At 32.7% G+C, this 21,828-nt stretch overlaps 2 protein-coding genes across 4 annotated transcripts; one reads left to right on the top strand and one right to left on the bottom strand.

Annotated features, from left to right (window-relative positions):
• Nucleotides 1–933: 933 nt before the first annotated feature.
• Nucleotides 934–11,415, top strand: LOC110641457 (E3 ubiquitin-protein ligase RHF2A). Of its 3 annotated transcripts, XM_021793170.2 has the most exons (9): nt 937–1,102; nt 2,122–2,256; nt 2,340–2,386; nt 5,812–5,874; nt 5,959–6,067; nt 6,172–6,563; nt 6,723–6,830; nt 6,926–7,295; nt 11,176–11,415. In XM_021793170.2, the coding sequence occupies exons 1-8, from the start codon at nt 1,097–1,099 to the stop codon at nt 7,245–7,247; spliced, it is 1,182 nt and encodes a 393-aa protein (XP_021648862.1). In that variant the 5' UTR covers nt 937–1,096; the 3' UTR covers nt 7,248–7,295; nt 11,176–11,415. The 3 variants fall into 3 exon arrangements, with proteins under 3 accessions (XP_021648864.1, XP_021648862.1, XP_058000473.1); XM_021793172.2 differs by lacking the exon at nt 6,723–6,830 and having other exon boundaries at nt 934–1,102; XM_058144490.1 differs by lacking the exons at nt 937–1,102; nt 2,122–2,256; nt 2,340–2,386 and adding an exon at nt 2,418–4,214 and having other exon boundaries at nt 5,805–5,874.
• A 1,498-nt stretch (nt 11,416–12,913) lies between these two features.
• LOC110641459 (T-complex protein 1 subunit gamma) lies at nt 12,914–18,904 on the bottom strand. The gene is made up of 13 exons (XM_021793174.2): nt 18,638–18,904; nt 18,468–18,529; nt 17,733–17,805; nt 17,162–17,229; nt 16,654–16,723; nt 16,335–16,403; nt 16,177–16,248; nt 15,755–15,828; nt 14,240–14,902; nt 13,994–14,119; nt 13,760–13,864; nt 13,583–13,657; nt 12,914–13,270 (listed from the first exon to the last, which is right to left on the bottom strand). The coding sequence occupies exons 1-13, from the start codon at nt 18,660–18,662 to the stop codon at nt 13,079–13,081; spliced, it is 1,674 nt and encodes a 557-aa protein (XP_021648866.1). The 5' UTR covers nt 18,663–18,904; the 3' UTR covers nt 12,914–13,078.
• Between the last annotated feature and the right edge of the window lie 2,924 nt (nt 18,905–21,828).

Below are 21,828 nucleotides of genomic sequence, written 5' to 3'. Positions count from 1 at the left end.
GGAAAATTGCATTAGAAATTTTATTGTATTATATTTAAATAAAGGGTGGAAGGTATTAACAGTAAGAAGAGGTTGAATGTGATATTGAAAAATTTTGTATTTTGTATTGTAATATGTAATTTTGGATGATTTCTTATGCTTATCTTGAGTTTATTGTAGGGTAATTTTTGAATTTTGCTCCGTATTTTACTTTTGTTCCTTAACTTTAATTTGCTACTAAAAAATTCCTCAAATTTTAATTTTATTTTACAAAAAATTCTTTTAACTTGTAATAATAAGTTTTCAGATTAAAAAATCACTCTAAATTATAGTGTAATATTTATAAATACAGTTTTAATATTTTTTTGGTGAAGGGTAACCTCTTCCTATTCACACGTTGGTATTTTTGTGATAAGTCTAAATAATAATTCAAATAGTCATTATTTCTTTCAGTGTGAGACAAAGGAGGTAAAACAATAATCTATTTTTTTTTAACCTAAAAAACTTGCTACAATATATTAGAAAGATTTTTATGAGAAAAAAAATTTTTAATAATAAATTAAAATTAAAGAATAAAAATAAAATATAAAGTAAAATTCAGAAATGGATCCTAAAAGTTATTCATGGCTTGTATAATAGATAAAATTATTAAAAAATTAATTAAAATTTTTTTAATTTAATTTAATTTAATTTAATTCTATATAAAATTTAATTTAATTTGATGTTCATTTATTTATAAGTATTTTGATTTTTTTATTATGTCAATAAGAAATAAATAACAACAACAAATTTTCTTATTTACGAAATGGAGAGGTAGTCGTCAAAATTGGTTAGCACCGTCACTTCTCCACGTGTCGATATCACAGTTAGTGGCAGACCAAAGCTCAACACGGTCCCCTCTTCGCTTAAAAATTTAAAAAAAAAAAAAAGAAAAAGAAAAGTCATCAAATTAATTCAACAAATAAAACAAAACATAACAGGAAGGAAAATTCCACATCAAGAAGTCTTTCCATACCCGTTTCGTCTAAATATCTCCATTAGCGTTGTCAGTCTCTCCAAATCTAGGGTTTGTTGTTGTTTACAGTTCCGGCTCCATCTCTCTGATCATCGACGTTTGATGGAGGTATAAGACGAAGGAAAAGTCTCTGTTTTTGATTTTCTAGTGTTTGGCTTTTAAGAAAGTTTTAGTTATTTATTTATTTACACTTATTTTTTAGTTTGATTTTATTTTCTCAGTTTTTTAGTCACTAGATGATAGTGCCTAAATTAGGTTTGATCGATTTTGTGTATTTCATTTCATTTTGAGACTCTGATTTTTCTGGATTTTAAAAAATACCATGGAATTTTTTTTTGCTTTTTTTGAGTGTGTAGAAAGTGGTTTTGTTTTTGAAAGCAGTTGAAAACTCGAATTTTGCTGCAATTCCATGAATATGAATGGTTTTTGATGGTGCAGTTGGTTGCTATTACTGTTGTTAGTCTCAGTTTTTATTCAGTGAGTTTTAGTGTTTACGCATTTTTTTTATTACTATGCACTATTATTATGTGGCTTTTTGTGATTTAAATATTTTTTTTAACTATTTTTCTGTGCTTTCTAATATGATTTTTAAGGAAAATAACCGAATTGGATGCTGGGGGTTTGGTTTTCCATTAATTATTAGATTATTATACACTCCCTCAATCACCCTAAGAATTTTGGGCTTGTTTGTATGCTTTTTTGCATGAGTGATGCGTCTGTAGATTGTGTATTTTTTAACGATGATAAATTAAAATCAAATGCTATAGATACTTGATTTTCAGTGAATGTAATTGACTAAGAAGTCTTTTGGTTTCATTTCTTTTGCCACAATTGCTGCACATGTGCACATGTTTGTTTGTGTAGTTGATCCAAATTTACAATTGTTACATGTGCTAAAATTATGTAATTCTATGTGTAGTTATATTGTTTTTGTACATGATGGATGTGTGTTAGTGTATTTCTATTTGATCTTCTGGCATAATATACAATTCTTCGTGGGTTACTGTTTTATTTTCTAGATTTATGTGGAATGCCAAATTTTTATAAGTATGATGCACATATAATGTTATATAATTCCAAATGTTTTTAAGTTTTGTAATTCTTTGCTTTGTGGTTTGGAATTCTAGGGAATGGAAGAGACCAAAAAGTCTGAGGCACACTTGACATCAGCTGCTGCTTTTGTGGAAGGCGGAATCCAGGATGCCTGTGATGATGCTTGCAGCATATGCCTTGAAGCCTTCTGTGACAGTGATCCTTCAACTGTATGTGTAATGAACATTAATTCTTTATTTATTTGATATCTGATCAACGTTCCCTTAATGAAATTTTGTTTTTTCTTTCGCAGGTAACCAGTTGCAAGCATGAGTTCCATCTTCAATGCATTCTTGAATGGTATATTCATATAATCATGAATTTTGGAATTTCTCATAGTTGTTTTATCATAGTCTTGAGCTCTGGGAAGATCTGTTTAGGTTTATATACCACTGTGAAACCAAAATTTATGTTAATAAGTTATTGAAGTGGACATTAAATAGGTTTTCATTTTATTGTGTTTATATTTTGAGGATTGACCTGGCTGTGTAACCTAAAAGTACATTTTATTGATCTATACACATCACATTGCAATGTTGACTTTAGTTTGCTACATGTGACATAACTTTGCATTGAAAATTATGTTGTTACATCTTTAGTGCTTACTGTAAAGCTTGAGTTTGATTACTTGGAAAAAAATTAGGAAATTTAACAGTTATACTATTTGGTGCAATTAATTTTATAAAATGACAAGCTACTGATTTAAATAATTCATTCATCAGCATGATTGTAAGTTGTAACAAAACAATATAAGATGGCTTTTTTAAGTATCTAAGTTTGTGTATAGGGATGCTAATTTTGAGCTCTCCTCAATGTTTGATGAATGGAAGATACAAGAGTACATATGTTTTCTCCTCTCAGCAAATCAAGATTCCAATGAAATTTGAATAATTTTACCTATAATGGAGATTGACCAGATGATTTAGCTCTCACATAATCTAAATGTATCCATTGTGTCATTGGTAAATATGGATGTGTCTGCTTTGCTTAGCACTGGCATTACTTGGGCAATATTAGATTTAGCAAGTGATGGATGTACATTTTACATCAAGGGTACTCTGCATTTGATGGATTGACAGAAAATGACAAATTCATTTTTTTTGTAAGTATTAATTACATTGATCTTTTTCCCCCCCTGAAGTTCCAATACTTATCATAATTTTATCTGGTCATATTAGTAGCTTTCTTTTCCTTCTCTCCCCTTCTTTACCTTTCAGTTTCTCTATACAAATAGACAAGGAAAGGGTAACCATCTTAACTTCCATTCATTTCCAATCCTCTCCACCTCATTTACTTCCCTTCCTTTCCCCTGCCCTCCAGTGTCCTGTATATATTGAATGTTGGATGATTTCATAAAGAGAGGGAGATACTTGGTAAACAGATGCTCTCTACAATAAACGAGAATTAACAAGTTATTTGCTCTGCTGTTGTGATTGATTGAAATGTTTTTAGCAATGGCATAGGTTGTTCTTATTTCCTCTATAAAACAATGCATATGAGCATGAAATGTCATTCCCTTCTGTTTATAGTATGGAAGGAAAAGATTCAAGAGCTTCAAAGTATTGAAACCCCTATTTTGTGTGAAAAGAAAGGTGGGTTCATAATCTTATTTTTTGATGACTGGAAATTTTTGTGTCGATCGTTTTGATTTTACAAGTATTGTGAAATGTGTATGGTCTTTTTGAAGCTCATCTGAAAAAGAAAAAAAAAAAATCAACAGAACCCCCAAGGGAAAAGGTAGGAAGCAGTTGGAATGAATCAAAGTTGATTTGCTGCGTATCTTTCATGGAACTACTTAAATGGAGGAAACTTGTTCTAGTTATTACGAAGACAGTTGATTGAAAAGGGTTTAAGTGAGTTTTAGATGATGCTTTACTCTGGACTCTAAAGTTAGTCTTATATGGGGGAAGCCTCCAAGCGAGGCGCTTTCAACCAGGCTCTGTCCAGGTGTCCAGGTGAGGTGTCACCAGGTGCCCCCAGGCGAGAAATTAAAAAAAAGAAAAAGTTGAGAAAGAGAAAAGCTAACCTAATTTGTTTTCACTTATTGGCATCCACACGATCACTAGAGAATTAGGATTTTAAGTTTGCATGACATAATGAATATCTAGAATTTTAAATTATATTATGTGCTTTATGATTTTTGCTTTAACATTTTGTGTTATTAGAGGAATGCTTTTGATCTTAAAGCTTAAAACATATAATAAATTATGAAATATGAATATGAAATTTAGCAATTTATTGATTCCGTAATATGCTTGTTTTACATTGTATGTTTAATTATTTATTATTTTAGAATAAATTGGCACTTCACTTCGCACGGGCGAGTGCCTAGGGCGTTGGGTGGTGGAGGACCTTCTCGCCTTTAGGCCACCTAGTGCTTTTGACAACTTTGTATGGGAGTTCCTTATGTTCCTAAGTTGGTTGGTAGAATTGGTTTGAGGAGAAGTCAATGGTTTCCGTTGAATTGTGGATATAATGGAAACTATTGAGCATTTGTACACACAGATGTGTCAAACCAGATTAGCAATTGCAAATTTTTAAAACTCTTCCAATTGTTACAGTTCAGGGAACAGCATTTTTAACTCTTCAAGTGTTATTTGCTTCAAAGATTCTCTTAGCTATTCTACATTTTTTACCCAGTTTGATGACTGAAAGTGTTGTTTTTGTAGCACGCACTCTGATTTAGCTAGTGATGTTGATTTAAGTGATGGGAGTAATTTCAATGATCATATTTCATTCCTATTTGCCATCTTGCTTCTTGCTTTTGTATAACTTGTCTTATCAATCATAGATGTTCTTATATGTATATTAACATTTTTTACCTCTCTAGATTTGTTTTTCTTTTCTTTCTTTCCCCCTCATTTTATCTTTGTAATCTTTTTTTTCTTAAACATTAAATCTAAATCTTATTGCTATTTTTTTTTGCTTTAATTTTGCTGTTAATCTTTTTACTGAAATGCCATTGGATTTCTTTAAAGTTTCTTTTATGGAAATGCTGTTTTATTTTTCTTTTTCTCGTAGCTTTAACCGAGTAATATCAATTTCAAATTTTGATTTTGTTTATTTCTTGTTAAATATTAATTGATGATCATTGTTTTCTATCCTTTAAACTCTAGTTTTGAATCTTCTTATGTTCCTTTCGTTTTTCAACTTACAGATTTTAAGGGTTCTTGGAAACCTACTTTCTTTTAGAAAAATTTATGACCAAGCAGATACAAACTCACTATGTTTTCTTTATTGCCCCCCTTTTTGTCCAAAACTGCCATTAGTATCTTATTATCTGAAGATTTTTACTTTCTGTTAAACTCCTTTAAAATGCAGCCTATCCGGTAGCCTGAAGGGTGTTTAGAAATGCAGTGCAGGCTTCTTTGAACTGCAGAATATGGGCTTGACCAAAATGTCAATAATTCAATGGTCCTCCAAACAGTGGGTGAAACCTCTTCCCCTTAAAATGGAAAAGGATTGAAGGTGCAGGTGAAACTGCAATGCCAGTGGAGCCTAAATCTCCTACCTAGACTTATTTGATTGTTGAAAAAAATGTTGTCATCATGGTAGCTTGTCTAGGTGTTCCTTTGATACTTGCTTGAAAGTAGAATAAGATAAAGATCAGGCCTTTTGATTGGTTTTGGCATTTTCTTCATGGTGAATAATAATAATAATATAATAATAATAATAATAATAATAATAATATGTGGCCTGACTTTAATTTTATCATGATCTTGCAGGTGTCAGAGAAGCTCCCAATGCCCCATGTGCTGGCAGCCTATCAGCCTGAAGGATGCTACAAGGTTTATATTATGCTGTTATATTTTACTTTATTTCTTCCTATCTATGATTTGAAGAGGAATTACTTATTTACCTTACTTTTGCAGTCAAGAATTGCTTGAGGCCGTGGAACATGAGAGGAGTTTTAGGTTTAATCCATCTAGAAATGCCACCATATTTCATCATCCAACTCTGGGTGATTTTGAATTACAGCATGTTTGTACTTTACTTTTATTAGTTGGAAACTTTTTTTTTTTTTAATTTCAATAAATCATGTTTAAATATAATAATGATTAATTCATTGATTGAACAAAATGCAGTTGCCAGTGGGTGCAAACGATACTGAACTTGAAGAGCGTATAATCCAGCACTTAGCTGCTGCTGCTGCAATGGGACGGCGTCACATTGCTAGAAGGGAAGGTCAGAGGAATAGATCATCAGCTCAAGGTCGTCCACAGTTTTTAGTATTCTCGAGTCATCCTAATGCACCAGCTGGACCAATTTCTTCCTCTCCAACTCAGAGAGAAGAGGGTGAATCTGTATCTACAATCTCAGTACCCACTCCATTATCCCCTCCCATGAATGTCCGGGAAGAATCTTTACGGTCAATTACACCACAATCATCTGATGTCCAAGCTGATCCAGCATTTGCTTCAGCTTCTGGATCTAGTGTTCTTGCTTCCAATCAACATGAAAATTCATTGCACAATAGGTACCATTATTATTTCAGGCTGTTCTCTCTCTTTACGGATGGTTTACTTTCAATAGATGAACGTATGTTGAGTTTTGTAGGTGAAATTTTGTTTGTGAAAACATCTAATTTTAGTACATTTAATTTTAATTGCAATTGTATTATACTATGATCCTGTAGGAGGTCTCCTAATCAGTCTTCCCCAAATAGCCAAGAGAGAGCGGGACCATCAGAATTTCAATCTTTTTCAGATTCTATAAAATCTAAATTAAATGCTGTTTCAATGAGGTATCCAATAATATGGAAAACATTATGTAAATTTGAAGGTTTGTGAGGTTAATGATTTCTTTTAGCATTATGAAAGTGATTTATACTCCTTTTAGATACAAAGAATCAATTTCAAAGAGTACAAGGGGATGGAAAGAGAGATTTTTTTCTCGTAGCAGTACTATGGCAGATCTTGGTTCTGAGGTTAGAAGAGAGGTTAATGCTGGAATCGCAACAGTATCACGAATGATGGAACGTCTAGAAACAAGAGAAAACAATAGAACCAGTACTTCTGCATCAAACAATGAGGAGGATAGCTCAGTCTCAGTAACAGAATCAAACAACCAACAAATATCAGAAACTGGTGGTGGCAATCCTACAAGTAATACAAATACCAATATGCAAGCTCCATGCGCTGCAAGTTCTGGTTCAGATTAAGCATAATTTCAATAATTGCATCAACCTCAACTGTTAATTGAGATAAAAGTAAGTAGCAGTGTTTATTTTATATCCATATATAGATGCACTTGCTGGCCTAGCATTTGGAATACAGCATCTATAGAAATCATTTTTGAATTGCTGCATATTTGATTAAGGAAACAATTTTTTTCTGAAAGCAATTGGTTGCATTTCATTCAAATTATAATGAAAATCTAGATGCTGCCTTTTTTCTTGAAAATATCATTGCATCTATTCCCTCAATGTTCATAGACGCCATGTTCCATACAGACACTGTGGCCCTGTTCATTTGTAGAAAATTGGAGTAGTTTTCTAGAAATATTATCTAAGAAAACTGAAAAACGGAGTTTCATATTCATATGTGCTTGGAGAACTAGAAAACAATGATTTTTCTATAACCAAAGTTATCCTAGATCTTTTTCATAACTAAAATTAAATAATTATTTAGAAAAATATTTATTTACATTGTTAAAAAAAGTTAAATCATATTATAACAACAACTAAATCTTAATCCCAAATTAGTTAGGGTCAGCTATATGGATCTTTTTTTACCATTCAACTTTGTTAGATTCAACTCAATTCAACTAAGTTTTTATTCAAAAAATTTATTGGGTCGGCTATATGAATTCTCTTTCTCCACTCTAAACAATTTTGGGTTAAATCCTCGGAAATGTGTAATGCTTCTAGGTTATGTTGTACTACTCTCCTCCACGTCAGTTTAGGTCTACTCTTTCTTTTCTTTCTATCCTCTAACCCAATGTGCTCCATTTATCTAATTGGAGCCTCCGTATGTCTATGCTTCATATAACCAAAACACCTTAATCTCCCTTCTCTTAACTTATCTTCAATTGGCACCACTCTTACCTTTTCTCTAATACTCTTATTACGGACTTTATCCAGTGTAGCATGGCCACTCATCCACCTTAATATTTTCATCTCTGCAACTCTCATCTTAGACACATACGGCTCCTTCATTGTTTAACAATCACTACCATATAACATGGCCGGTCGTATTGCTGTATAGTAAAATTTTTCTTTCAATTTATTGGGAATCTTGCGATCACATAAAACTCCCGTGGCACGTCTCTACTTCAACCATCCGGCTTTAATCCTATAACTAACATTCTCCTCAAATCTCCCATCCACTTGAAAGATTGAGCCGAGATATTTAAAGTGATTACTTTGGGGCAATACCATTCTATCTAAACTAACTCCTTCCCTATCATCAGTTCGGCCTTCACTGAAATTGCAATGCATGTATTCTGTCTTGAGTGTCTTCGTTCTATTTAACTTAAAGCCTTTTGATTTTAGTGTAGTTATCCAAAGTTCTAGCTTTCTATTGACTCCTTCTCGCGTCTCATCTATTAGAACTATATCATCATTCAACTTTGTTAGACATTATGAAAAAATTAATCATATTATTATAAATAAAATAAATAACACATTCAAAACATTTGAAAAGTAAAATAAGTTTTAAAATATATTTTATAATGATTTATTTTTCTTAATTATGAAAGATGAGAATAATTTTTTTTTAATTTTTAAATTAGAAAATATTTTTTCTATTATTGCCAGGTCATCTCATTTTTAATGTTTTTAGTTGTTTTCCATATAAAATGAAAAGTGGAGTTTCCTTTGGAAATAGAAAATGGAAAACAGAAAACTGTTTTTTACTAGTAAGCAAACCTTAAACTCCTTTTGAGAGAGTTATTGTTGCTTAGATCAATTGATTAGGAAGCTCGCTCAAGGGATCGTTAATACGTTTATTGGGATGGAGGAGAGCCTGACAATATTTCTCCCACATAAAAAGTATAAGAACCATTCACCCATTTTGTGGGAGGGGACATTACAACGCTTGTCAGGGCACTCCCTTGAATATCATATTTAAAGTGCCAGTTGATCCATTTTTTTTTTTCTCACTGATCTCCTTAATGCCTCTATTGGCCAAATCCTATCATTGCTTCTGACCCTTTGCACAAGTCATGCCTAGCTTAGTGGCAGATCTCCACCTGGACCGGTGTACCTCATTATATTTTCTCCTAGCTCCACTTATTTTCCCAATGTCTCCTTATTCTCTTTATTAGGATTCTTATACAGTAGACTAGGTTCCATCAATGTTTTCATTTCAAATACTGCTGTTCACAGTCAACACTACCGGTTATATTAATTTCTTGTTTATTTTTAAGTATCCTTGTGTTTGCTACATTCTTGTTTCTGGGTTCATAGCCTGATCTGTAGTCCTTATTATGCTTGTTACATTGAATTGCAATTATAGTTGATGGCAGGTAAATATGTATTATTCTTCTTACTGGTGTTATTAAGGCAAAAGTTTATTCACATGCACTTAGCAGAGATTTAAAGTTAATTTGTATGAAAGGACTAGGTGATATGAGGTATTAACTGAGTATTAAAAATAGAGTGACCAACTAATTAATTTGGCAATCCCTAGGGACTAAATAATTATTTACCCTATTTTTAAGAAATTGTTCATAATCATCTGGTTAAATTCAAATAATCTGGTGGACATATCTGCACATTTATTTGATGGGGTTTCTTACTTGATAGATGGATGATGGGATGAAGTCTTCCTGTTAGATAATGATTAGGTATTTTGAAGACAAGTCCATGCACTTGTTGTCAAAATCTCACCACATTCACTACTACCCTAGCAAGCTGCTGTCCTGTATCACTGATCCCAATCACTATTGTTCGGTTATTATTTGAGTCGGTTAAAAATTTTGATTAGTAAAATTTCAGTTTGGTTAACTGAATGTACACACCCTATTTGGGACAGAGAATCTAAAAAGTGTTGGTTAGTGAAGAAACAAATTCATAAGATTAGTGTGGTAGAAATGGGAATGTTAAAATGGATTGTAGAAAGGTGGTGATTTTGTAGGAAGGTGGTGGAAGTGACACCTATTGAGGAAAAGTTATGAGCAGGGAGATTGAAATGATTTGGATAGCTACATTGTGGATCAACAAAGGATGCAAGGCTGAGCACATTGAATGTTTAGGGAATAAAAAAGCATGAGGCTGGTCAAGGATGACTTGGTGGGAAATAACGAGAAAGGATTGTGCAGCTTTATCTGGACCACATCAAGTGGGATAGAGAAAAGGGATCCTTATAGTCAAATCTTTGGAATTAAGATTTAGTTGTGCTGAATTGAGTAGCAGAATTGAAATATCAATAAATTGCCCGGGAGTAGGCTTCAAAGAACATAATAGACTGCCCATAAAAGGGGGGGGGGGGGGGGGGGGAATTTCTGTTATGTGTCTATCCATATTTCATTTTCCATCTTAGGAAAGAGAACTAGATGATAAGGTGAGAATTTTTAGACGACGTTATGGCCGAGATATTTGAATTTAAAAAAAATATATTTTATGAACCATTGGCCCATGATTTTATCATATTTGGATTTTAGACACTTGTTATTATGACTCGAATATTATGAAATTGTTATGAATATTTGCTGTTATTTTATTTTCTTAACAAAATTTGTTTCTTTTGTGGCTGTACCATTCTCACCTTATTGAACCTTGTGCCTTACTAAAGTTTACAACTATGAATGTAATCCAATCCAAGATGATTGGCTGAGCATTTTGATGTTATGAGGTAATGACATAAAACAACAGATTCAATCCATCCGACGTTTTCCCACTAGTCAAAATGAAAGGAATATTTTGATAAGAATCCAATTAGAAAGAGGATTTTGCTTTGGTTTCAGTGAATAATTTGGTTTTTCCACAGTACTGAAGACATAAATCCTTGTCTTGCAATTGCTAGCTTTTATTTTTTTAGTGAAATGCAATCGTATAAAAATTTGACAATTTCACAGATGTTGCATCTGCATATAAGTCTTAACTTATTTATGGTCTATTAATGCAATCTTCAATGTCTCCTTTCCAGATGCAGGATGCTGTTGATGAGATATTATCCAACTGCAGTCTAATGGATAGTTTTGTAAACAGGGTGGTGATTAAAATCAGATTCATAATAAAGATGCTGGAGCAAAAGGTCTTTTATTTGGACTCGAATACTGATAGATGATTGTAAATCAGTTCATAGTTAAATTCACTAAACCCTCACGCTATGTTTCCTGAGTATTTAATATTATAATAGCACGACTGTGGATTTTTTTTCTCTAAATTCCCCTTTATTTTCGAGGCCTGGACATTTAATTTTCCCCTTGCATATCCAAGAAGTATAATCAGTTGCATGTTTTCGCGTTACTAATTGATGATGGACCTATCCTTAGATCAGTCATTAGGATGGTTCAATCTTACTGACAGAAACTTCTCCAGCCTAAGTTGATACTTGCCTTTTCGAATGAGAAATTAACCGTGTATTCTGTGAAAAAATGCTCTCTATTTCTATGTTAGTTGCTACAAAGACTAATATGCATTAATGTCATACATTGCATCCATTTTACCTTAAAATTGAAACCAACTTATGTTTTGAGTCGCTTGTTGCTTGCCGAGCTATGGAATGGCACTTGCTGCATCTTAAACAACAGGCATGCCTTGGCCTAGCATCAATTTCACCAGTTCAACCCCCAGTTGTAATCATGTGAAAATTACAAATTGCTAGGTTAAAGCACGTAGCGTGCGAATGTTGGTCTGCTTATAGAAAAAGAGGGAACTTTCCCTGAAGTAGAACCATGCAATCCTGTTCATGTAACGTTAAATGTTATTTTTAGAAATTTTTAGTTTTTAAAAGAATAATAATTTTTTTAAAAAATTGTTATTAAACTAAATCATTAAAGTTAATAAAAAAAATATAAATATTAATGAAATGAATCTCTCAAATAGATATAAATATCAATAAGATAAAATTAAACTGTAAAAATAGTTACAAACAGAATATTCCTGTTTAATGTTTAATCCGTTTATTATTATTATTATTATTATTATTATTATTATTATTATTATTTTGTCAAAGAAATGTATAATGTTTTTATTTTTATTTTCACTTTTGACATTGTAAAACACCAAAAAAAAAAAAGGTTTTTGTTTCATCTTGTTTTCCGAAAAACAATATTCCAAAATGGGAGCAGTCGCATCGTTCGCATATGGTAGATCAGTCACAAAAATCAAAGTAGATTGTTTGAAAAAGACAATGCCAGACTGGCGTTGGCCAAACCAAAAACTTACCAAACGAGCAATACTAGCATTTGGAATTCTTTTTTGATGCGAGTTTTCATGCAACTGAATTTGCCGAATTGAGCATGTTGAAGAGCGGAAACCACGTTAAAAAAGCATCAAACACTCAAATAATTAATAACGCTTGAGAAATTTCCCCAGTAGAGATGGAATGAAGAGTTGCCTTCCTCTTTTCCCCCTTTTCCCCACCTTAACTTTTAACCCTAGCCATTCATAAATGACCGAATTTTTTTGCACCCTGCAATTTGCATGGCAGACGAGCAAGAAGATGAGCATATGCCTGAGTTGCACCTTTATTATCCTCTTTCTTCTTTTTTTTCTGCCCCCAAAAGAGGTGATTCTATTAAATTAGAAAGTGTTTCTTTTTTTTTTTTTTTAATATATATATATATATATATTATGCTTGCAGCTCAGCTTCTGGCCAATCAGAATCAGACTTATAAGAAAGGGAAAACTTTGGGATCAACCAGGCAGCACTCAAAAGATATCCCCAACTCATTTGACAACTAATAATATGAAATTCCTCCACTTGATGAAAACAACAGCGAAACAAGAAGTAGAATCACGCCTACAGAAAATTGTTTAGCAACCAGAAAATGAGAAAAAGACAAACTTTGACAAATACTTGAAGGAAAGACAGGTCAAAATCTTCAATCAGGGAGCATCTGCTCACCGTCTGCATCTCCTTCTGTCTCAATCTGAGGCTTGGATGGAGCTTGGCCTGCTCCTGGGGCCTGTTTCTTCTTGATCCCACTTACAATGTCATCAATCCTCAGAAGCATGCAAGCTGCTTCTATTGCTGTCTTGAAAGTTTGTGCTTTCACATTATAGGCATCCCAAATCTGATGATATGAATGAACAATTATCAGATCACTTATACAGAAAGGTTCTGCTTTTAAGAAACTAGTAGTCTGTTGCAACAGATCTAGTAGAATTTTATACAAGAATCTGAGAAAAAAAAATCACAATGCATCTATTAAATTAAATAATAAGCTAAAAGATGCACTGCCATTCCAGATACATACGAGGAACAATTAATTATATGACTAAGCTGCATCGCACAAAGCCCATATTCCGTATATCTAAAAGAGAGTGGCAATAATGGGAGAAAAAAATTCCACCATAATAGGAGAGATGAAATAACAAATTTATACCTTCCTCTCTTTCATATCAGTGATTTCGCCAGTGTTCCCATCTATGCCAGCCCATGCATTATCAACATTTGCATGCTGTAGTAACAGTTTGAGGCCCACAAACAGTAAACATATTAATAATCACAGAAATTGAACTGTCAATCCCAAAGATACAAGCACATCCTTAAAGGTTCATACTTTTCCTTGGAGGGCGGTCATCGTCCGAATCACATTAACACCACAATTCTGTGCCAAAGTTCGTGGTATAGCCTCAAAAGCTATGGCAGCAGCTTCATAAGGCCACTGTTTCACAATCATAAAGCATAAGTCAAGACACAACAAATTTTATTTGCCCATAAATACTTTTGAAAGACTTAGTGACAGCTAAATATCTACTGAAGAGTGACCCCCATACTTGAAGAGACCATTCACCTTTTCTATTCCTTCAATAGCTGAACTCTTTTGCTTCAAGGTTGCAGAGACAGTTAACTCTGTAGCACCACCACCAGGAACAAGTTTTGGGTTCTTAAGTATGTTCCTGGCCACAGACATGGCATCCTATATTTGAAAAAAAAAGGAAAGAAAAAGAAAAAAGAAAAGAAGAAGGAGAAGAAGAAGAAGCTCTCATTAATTCTATGGTCATGTAAAAACAGCCTTGAACATTAAAGAATTGCATACCTGCAAATTCCTTTCCACTTCATTCAGGAGATCCTTACTGGCACCTCTCAAGAGAACCGTACAAGCCTTTGGATCTTTGCAATCAACAACAAAAGAAAAGAACTCATCCCCAATTTTCTTAACTTCAAATAGCCCAGCTCCAGTACCAACATCAGACTCTTGCAGTTCATCTGGTCTGTTAACAATGACAGCCCCACATGCCTTGGCAATTCTATTATTGTCTGTCTTCCTCAACCTCCTGATTGCACTGACACCAGCCTTGCTCAGATAATGGCATGCCAAATCACTAAGCCCTTTCTCCGTGATAACCAAATCTGGTTTGAATCTTAGTATCTGCATGCACATGTTCTCGATATATTCCTCTTCCATTTTCAGTAGGACTCCCCAGTCTTCTTCTTTAACCAACTCCGCATTTGTTTGGTTCTCACCTTTCTTGTACTCAAGAGGACAATCAAGAAGAATAATACGTGGATTTACAATCTTTCTCCTCATTTTGCCAGGGGCAACCACATCTTTGTTAAACATGACTCCTTTAAGAACTTTAGAATCTTCCAACTGGCCACCAGGTACCTTCTCAACCTTGATGTACTTCTTGATATCCACTTCTCGCAATCCTTGGCCAAGATCAACCCCGACTGTGGAAGTGGCATCAATTGCCAGATCCTGGAAGTTAACCAAAGCCAAAACAGAGTACAAAATTAACAAAACCACCAATTAAGGCAAGATAATGTTCTTGAAAACTAGTAGTTTCCAGCACTCCCATATTTCTGAAGACTTGAAGCCTAAAGAAGAATATCAAATAGATGCAAAAGGGCAAAAAGCTATCAAATGGATAACATATCATAACATTTACCCTTTCTGCTAATTATTTTTTGTAAACTAACCATGGAATCTACTGCTCCCTCCATGTAGATCATGCATGCCAAAAATCAAGTCAATCCATTGTGAATAAGTGCTACATATATGATACAACTTTGGCTCTGAAATATATTTAATAACATGTTCAATTTCCAGAGTTATTTAGGTGGCAAACATTTAAATATCTGATTGACTTCACATTTTTCCTACACGATCTACATTCTACAAGGATAGAGTAATCAGCCATACAACCAGTTTGAAAAAAAATGAGGCAGAAAAAAAGTTATGGAAACATGTAAAACATTGTTTAACTTGCAGATGCAATTTGATCCTGAGTTCCTGACCCATATACAGTAAAATATTTCTCATTTAAAAAATTTTGAGAAGAGGTTAAATAAATTAAAAAAATTTACACCACTCATACATCAACCAGTAAAAATCGCTTCAGGTCTAATTATGAGATCAAATCAAAGTCTTGCATTTGAAACGACTCTCAGCTGACTACATAGCCATGTTACTTCGGGGACTAAAATTTCATGTCTCATCAATGTTAAGAAATGTCCACTAAACTATAAATGCTTGAATAACAGGAAACACTCATTATAAAATGTTATGAAACACCACATGCATAACCCTTAGAATGAGAGAGATGCTTACAGCAATTAAGTCCCCAAATTGGCTAGTGAACTTTGTGCCTATACAGCTCTTAACCAGGCCTAACATGGCTGCACCTGCATGCATATCCATATGTTACTAATACTGCTAAAAACAAACATTTCATCAATTTTTAAGCATTTGTTCTAATGAAATGCAAGTTACATTCCCTGTAAACCATCCAATACATAACCAGATCAAATAAATAAATGAATACACATTGGATCTTAGTGCTTGAGCATCAGAACTAATGTCAAATGTGGGCAAATCTAAGAATTGAAAAATGTGAAACTTACATTATCAAGAAAATAAGAAACTAACTTACATGATCATGCCTATTCCAGTATAAAAAGGCACAATTGCATGACGCAAACTCATCCAGATATTAAAAATAGTAAAGCTAATGAAGCACTTAAGCAACTTACGGTCGTTGACATCAATAGACATAGCAATTTTGTCAAGCACAGCAATTGCATCCTCCAAAGCTTTATTGTAGGCTGCAACTCAAATTAAAAACTTCATCAAATGCAAAGTTATGATCCACAAGCAGAAAGGAGTGTCCAATAAGCATTTGCAACGTTACCTCGACAAATGACCGTAGGATGATAATTCTTGTCAATGAAGGCTTCAGCAACATGAAGCATCTCTCCAGCTGCAACAGTCATTCCATATAGAATTAAACAAGTGGAATGAAAAAATTGAAATTCTACTGAAGCAGTTATATTAAAATTATAACTCTCTATCTCAGGTCATACATAGTCAACGCACATGGTAAAGTTGCAGAGTGTAGACAAACCATGATGCTAAAAGTTAAACAATCATCCAAAAGTTAACTACTCCCCAATCACAACCTACTAGAATGATTAATACATACAAAACAACAGTTTAATCTTAAACCATACCAAGAACAATGACAGAAGTTGTCCCATCGCCTACTTCTTCATCTTGTGTGCGGCTCAATTCAATCATTGACTGTCACAGGAAAACATGGCAGGAAGACAGAAACAATACGGCCATGAAACATCATCGTGAAAAGTAAGTGAGAAACATTAAGCTGAAAACTACTATTAAAATATAAAAATTCAAATTACAATCGATTATAAAAATGATTAATCACCCAAAAACCCTTAACCTCTTTTGCAATTTACAATTATGACCTATTTATTTATACTTCAATTATGAGTTGCAATCAAGGCCAAAATTGATTAAGAATCTAGATGCACTTGCAGCTTATAACTGAAGTACATGCGAAAATTTATCATCTTCAAAAATGCAAGCCATAATAGCAAATTCAATCGAAGTTGGGGACTTGTTTTAGAGACACCCAAATAAAAATCAAGAAACAACATAAATAGTTTCTTGTTCCAGTTGACAGGGAAGATTGCTTGGGCTTGGAGAGAGAAAGCATACCTTTGCTGCTGGGTGTGCAAGATCTAGCTCACGCAGGATGGCATTCCCATCATTTGTAACCACAATCCCTATTAACAAGCAGAAAAATAATACAATCACCTTCACATTAAAATCTTCATTCAGTAAAAGCAATATCCTGACACTGATCATTGAGTTTTAATAATATGCTTTAATATGTGTATTGCTCCTCCAAGTCAGACTATGATAATAAACTTACACCTTTAATAAACTAATTTCATGGGACACAAACAATAAATTTTCTTTCTAATTTAACATACAAGTGAAGTGAAAGAAACTAAAACATTGTTAGTCATTTTCATTTCATATTGATTCATTTTTTTTTTTTATTTTAGGTTCTAACAATTTCTAAAGTAACTTATTCCCAATTCACAAGTACATGAAGTCCTGTTTCTATGATGAAGAACAAATTCTTTTCCAAAAAAGTAGTAATAATCACGAGATTATTATTTCAATGTTAATAGTAATGAAGTTGCCAATAAATGTTTCTGTGTGTGCAAGAGGTGGACTGATGACACAAGAATATCTAACATGAGCAAAAAAAGAAGTACACCTCCAGCAGCATCAAGCAACATCTTCAGCATGGATCTTGGACCCAAGGTGGTGCGGATAATGTCTGCAACAGCCTGTCAAGCATGAGGCAAAGAATGCAAAATCAAATGAGTCAACAGGAGAAATCAATCTAGGATGGACTAGGTAGCTGACATACTGATGTAAGAATCTCACTCCCATTCACAAGTCTGTTAACTTTAGTCCAAAGAACAAAGAGGGCAAGAAGAAATCCAATTTCAGGCTCCCCTCCCTTGGAGGACAATATCTCCAAAGGAAGAAGGATCTGATAAATTTTGGAAGAAATGCAGCAAGGCGCACTAAAATCATTTATACTATAACACAGATATTTGAAATAAATGCAAGTGAAGAGTAAACAAACGCAAATGGTCCAACAATTTGTCAAATGTTATGAGGCACAAACATTGTCTAGAAGCCAAAAAAAGGGAGAATTTACATTATTTGATTGTGAAACCTTTGTCTCAAATCAATCAATTCATTTGTCGTCATATATAGCACAAGGAAAAGGATCCTATAACCAACCCCACCTAGTTGGGGAATTAAGGCTTAGTTGGGTTGAGTATCATTTAAGATCACCACATTGCAAAAAGTAAGCAGCAAGAACATATTATTTAATTCAATTAGGAAGCATTTCAAATTGAATGGGAGAAAACAACCAACATCTTAGTTTTTGCATTTAACAGATTTGAGAAAATGGGTTGGGATGTTGAAGGTTTACCTTCGAAGCCTGGATGTTTGCATGATGTACTTTGGTTCCAGACTCGCGTTTCAAAGAATCCTCTGCACATTTGTCAAACTCCAGCAATTAGGTAAAAAAAAATGAAGATGAGGAGCAAAAGCAGCAGACTTTAAGACAATAAAATTAGAGTTCATCATAGAATAACTTACTGAGAACGAGAACGGGTGCATGCATCTTTTCTCTACTCTGCTTTTGTATTAAGAGTGAGGTTAGATCTTTGTCTAAATACCCAGTAGAAAATCAAGCTTGTTGAAGGTTGCCGGAGTGGTTGTGACCTACACGGGATGGCCGGTGCTGGTCAAGAAGAAGGTGGAGTTAGGGTACTGAGGTTCTTGAAAGAGAGTGATCTCCAATGACCGAAAAGAAAGGGCGCCGAGAATGTACTGGAGACTTGGAACTGGAAAATGCGAAGGAGACGAGTTTAAATTTATTGCCCTATGTATGTCCAACGGTGTCGCTTTATTGCAGGGGGGGGGGGGGGGGGGGGGGGCGGAAATGACACCGTTTGGATGCTGGAGAGCAGAAAGAAAATGGCAAAAATGCGTTGCCTTTAAAATTTGGAAGTAATTAATAAATAAGAAAAAATGGATTAAATGTATTAAAATTTGAAGAGAAATTACAATTTTATGAGTTTAAATCTATAGATTATGGATTTTTGAACTAATGGATATGGCTAGGGTGTAACATTTTTTTTGGAGGATTATTATTTATTATTTAAATAATTATTATTTACAAGTTAGTCCTTTTCATTTTGAAAATTCCTCTCTCTAAAATGCATGTTATTTAATCAAAACAACAAACCATTTAATTGTTGAAGGAGGCAGACAATGACTTGCCATTTCATTCATCTTTAATCCCATGCGTTCTCTCTTTTTAATTTTCACATATGGTGTTTGATTTAGTATTTATTATTAACTTTTGATTTAAAATGTAATTTTTAATTTATAAATTAATTTAAAAATAAATAGATAATTATTTAATAAAATTATATAAAATTTTTTTAAATAATTTAAATGTTTAATTAAAAGGTAATTAAAAATAATTTAATTTGTTAAAATAATAAAAAATATATATCATTAAGTATTGTGATCGTTAAAATATAATAATATTGATATTTTTAAAAATTATCAAATGATATAGTATTTTATTTAATTAAAAAGTACTTTTAAAATAAATAGATAGGTCATAAGTAAGGGATAGTTTAAAGAGTATTTGATTTAGCTTATAAATCAAACTTACTTGACTTATATACTTATTTCAAAATTACTTTTTGATCAAGTAAAAGACTGTGTTATCATAATATCTTTTAAAAATATCAACATCATCCTCGTTTTAACAACTATAATACTTAATTACATAACTTTTTTGATAATTTTAATAAATTAAATTACTTTCAAACATATTTTAACCAAATTATTAAACTACTTAAAAAGTTATTTTTAAGTAATTTTATTAAATAATTAACTATTTATTTTTAATTTGACTTATAATTTTAAAAATATACTTTAAGTTAAAAATTAAAAGTAAGTAGTCAAAAAAAATATTCTATTAATTATGACTTCTGACTTATTTTAAATAGTTTTTTTAACTTTTAAGCCAAAGTAAACTCTAATTTACTATGACTTTCTATTTATAAGTAGGTTTAATAGATTTATAAGCCAAACCAAATACTCTCTTAATCTTAAAATTTCTTCAATTACCAACTAAAAGCTTGTGCGTTGCAAGATGTATTCACAATTTCATTTTTTAAATATAATTTAAAATTTTGTTTTATCAATTTTAAGATATATAATTTTTAAGTTTTCATAATTAAATGAAACATTAAAAAATTAAAAAATATTTATAAAAGTTTAAGAATTAAAATAGGCATTAATTTAATATAACTAATATTCTCATTAAATATTTAAAACCATTTTGATAGTCATAAAATCTTTTATGATTATAAAAATTATAACACATTTACTGTAGCAATTCCGTACATTCTACTGTTCAGGTGACCGGTGTCGGTCCGGACAGCTAAAACGTTTGGAAAAATATTTAGACTAAAATGAAGAGTCATGATTAACTCAAATATTAACAAGAAAAATGTAGGAAAAAATTTTAAAAATAAAATACAACCAAGTTAAAATGAGCCGGTGCCCTAGCGATGGGTAACCCAGTGGGAAGTTGCAGTCTTCGCAGCTAGGAGCCCTAAACCTGGGAGAAAATTCATGAAATCATTTTTGGGACTCTAGAGAAGAATCATTGAGGTTTCTATGGCATTAGAATGTTAAGAAAAGGCTTAGAAAAATTTTTAGATTAGTACAGACGATTTTGGCTTAATAAGCCAAACGAAGGACATTTTGGTCATTTCATCTTCAGGGATGATTTTTGACTGACTTGTCCAATTAATTAAATGACTATTATAACATAAAATGTGAATAAATATTACTAAAAATTTAATTGAAATTTGATAGAAAAGAAAAGAAAGAAAAAGAATTTAAATTGGGAATTATGACATATGCATGATGCACACATGATGTAATAAAAAGTTTCCACCTAATCACCATTTGACAAACTAATAAAAAGAGATAAAAATGAACTTAAAATGAGATAAAAAAAAAACAAAAGAAACCAGTAGCTTCTTCTTCATACGAGCTGGACCAAGAGAGAGAGAGAGAGAGAGAGAGAGAACAAAAGACCTCCACGAAAGCTCTTGCTTAAGCTTGATTTTCCCTAAGCTTTCCACCCCAAAACCCTAAACTTCCTTCACAAAAAATTATCCCTAAACCTTGAGGAAGCATAAGGCAGCAGAAATTTGAGGAAATTTTAAAGTTGGGCAAGTCCAAGTTAGGTCATAAGAGAGGTTAGTGCTTATTTTCACATCTCTCTCTTTCTTTTCATGTTAGGGACTTAAATTGAATAAGAAAATTGTAAGAAATTGAATAAAACATTTGTATAGAGGTATGGATGGAATTCAGTAGCCCTATGGGTGTAGTAGTTTTGATGGTTTTGATGGATTCAAAATGGGTTAGAAATGGTGTTTTAGGTGTTGATATAAAATTGATAGTGAATTAGTATGTTTAATTGATGTATGTGCATGATTTAAAATTTCAGAATTAGGGCTCTTGAACTAAATTGAGAGATTTGTGCTTTGAGGGTGAATTAGTGTTTTAATGATCAATTAGTGAACATTTATGGTGAATTGAATTTAAATTGGAGTGAGTTATGGTATTAAGAAGTGTATTGGCATGCTGCCTCTCAAGGTACCAGAATACTGGGCTTGAGTCCAGTGTATTTCTAGGGTTATAACTTGAGCTAAGTTACTCCAATTGGTGCAAGGCCAATTGGAGGTTAAACT

This window comes from Hevea brasiliensis, chromosome 1 (genome assembly GCF_030052815.1).
Source record: "Hevea brasiliensis isolate MT/VB/25A 57/8 chromosome 1, ASM3005281v1, whole genome shotgun sequence".
NCBI classification, from domain to species: domain Eukaryota; kingdom Viridiplantae; phylum Streptophyta; class Magnoliopsida; order Malpighiales; family Euphorbiaceae; genus Hevea; species Hevea brasiliensis.
The sequence above is the reverse complement of the archived record's forward strand: the minus strand, read 5'-3'. Positions and strand labels throughout refer to the sequence as shown.

Excerpts from the sequence above, each read along its gene's own strand:
- LOC110641457 (XM_021793170.2), top strand. Across the intron at positions 2,387-5,811 it reads CTTCAATGCATTCTTGAATG|GTGTCAGAGAAGCTCCCAAT; the intron begins GTATATTCATAT and ends ATGATCTTGCAG. Across the intron at positions 6,831-6,925 it reads TTAAATGCTGTTTCAATGAG|ATACAAAGAATCAATTTCAA; the intron begins GTATCCAATAAT and ends TACTCCTTTTAG.
- LOC110641459 (XM_021793174.2), bottom strand. The coding sequence starts at position 18,662 with ATGCATGCACCCGTTCTCGTTCTCA. Across the intron at positions 14,120-14,239 it reads AAGTGGAAAGGAATTTGCAG|GATGCCATGTCTGTGGCCAG; the intron begins GTATGCAATTCT and ends TTTCAAATATAG. Across the intron at positions 13,865-13,993 it reads CTATTGAAGGAATAGAAAAG|TGGCCTTATGAAGCTGCTGC; the intron begins GTGAATGGTCTC and ends ATTGTGAAACAG.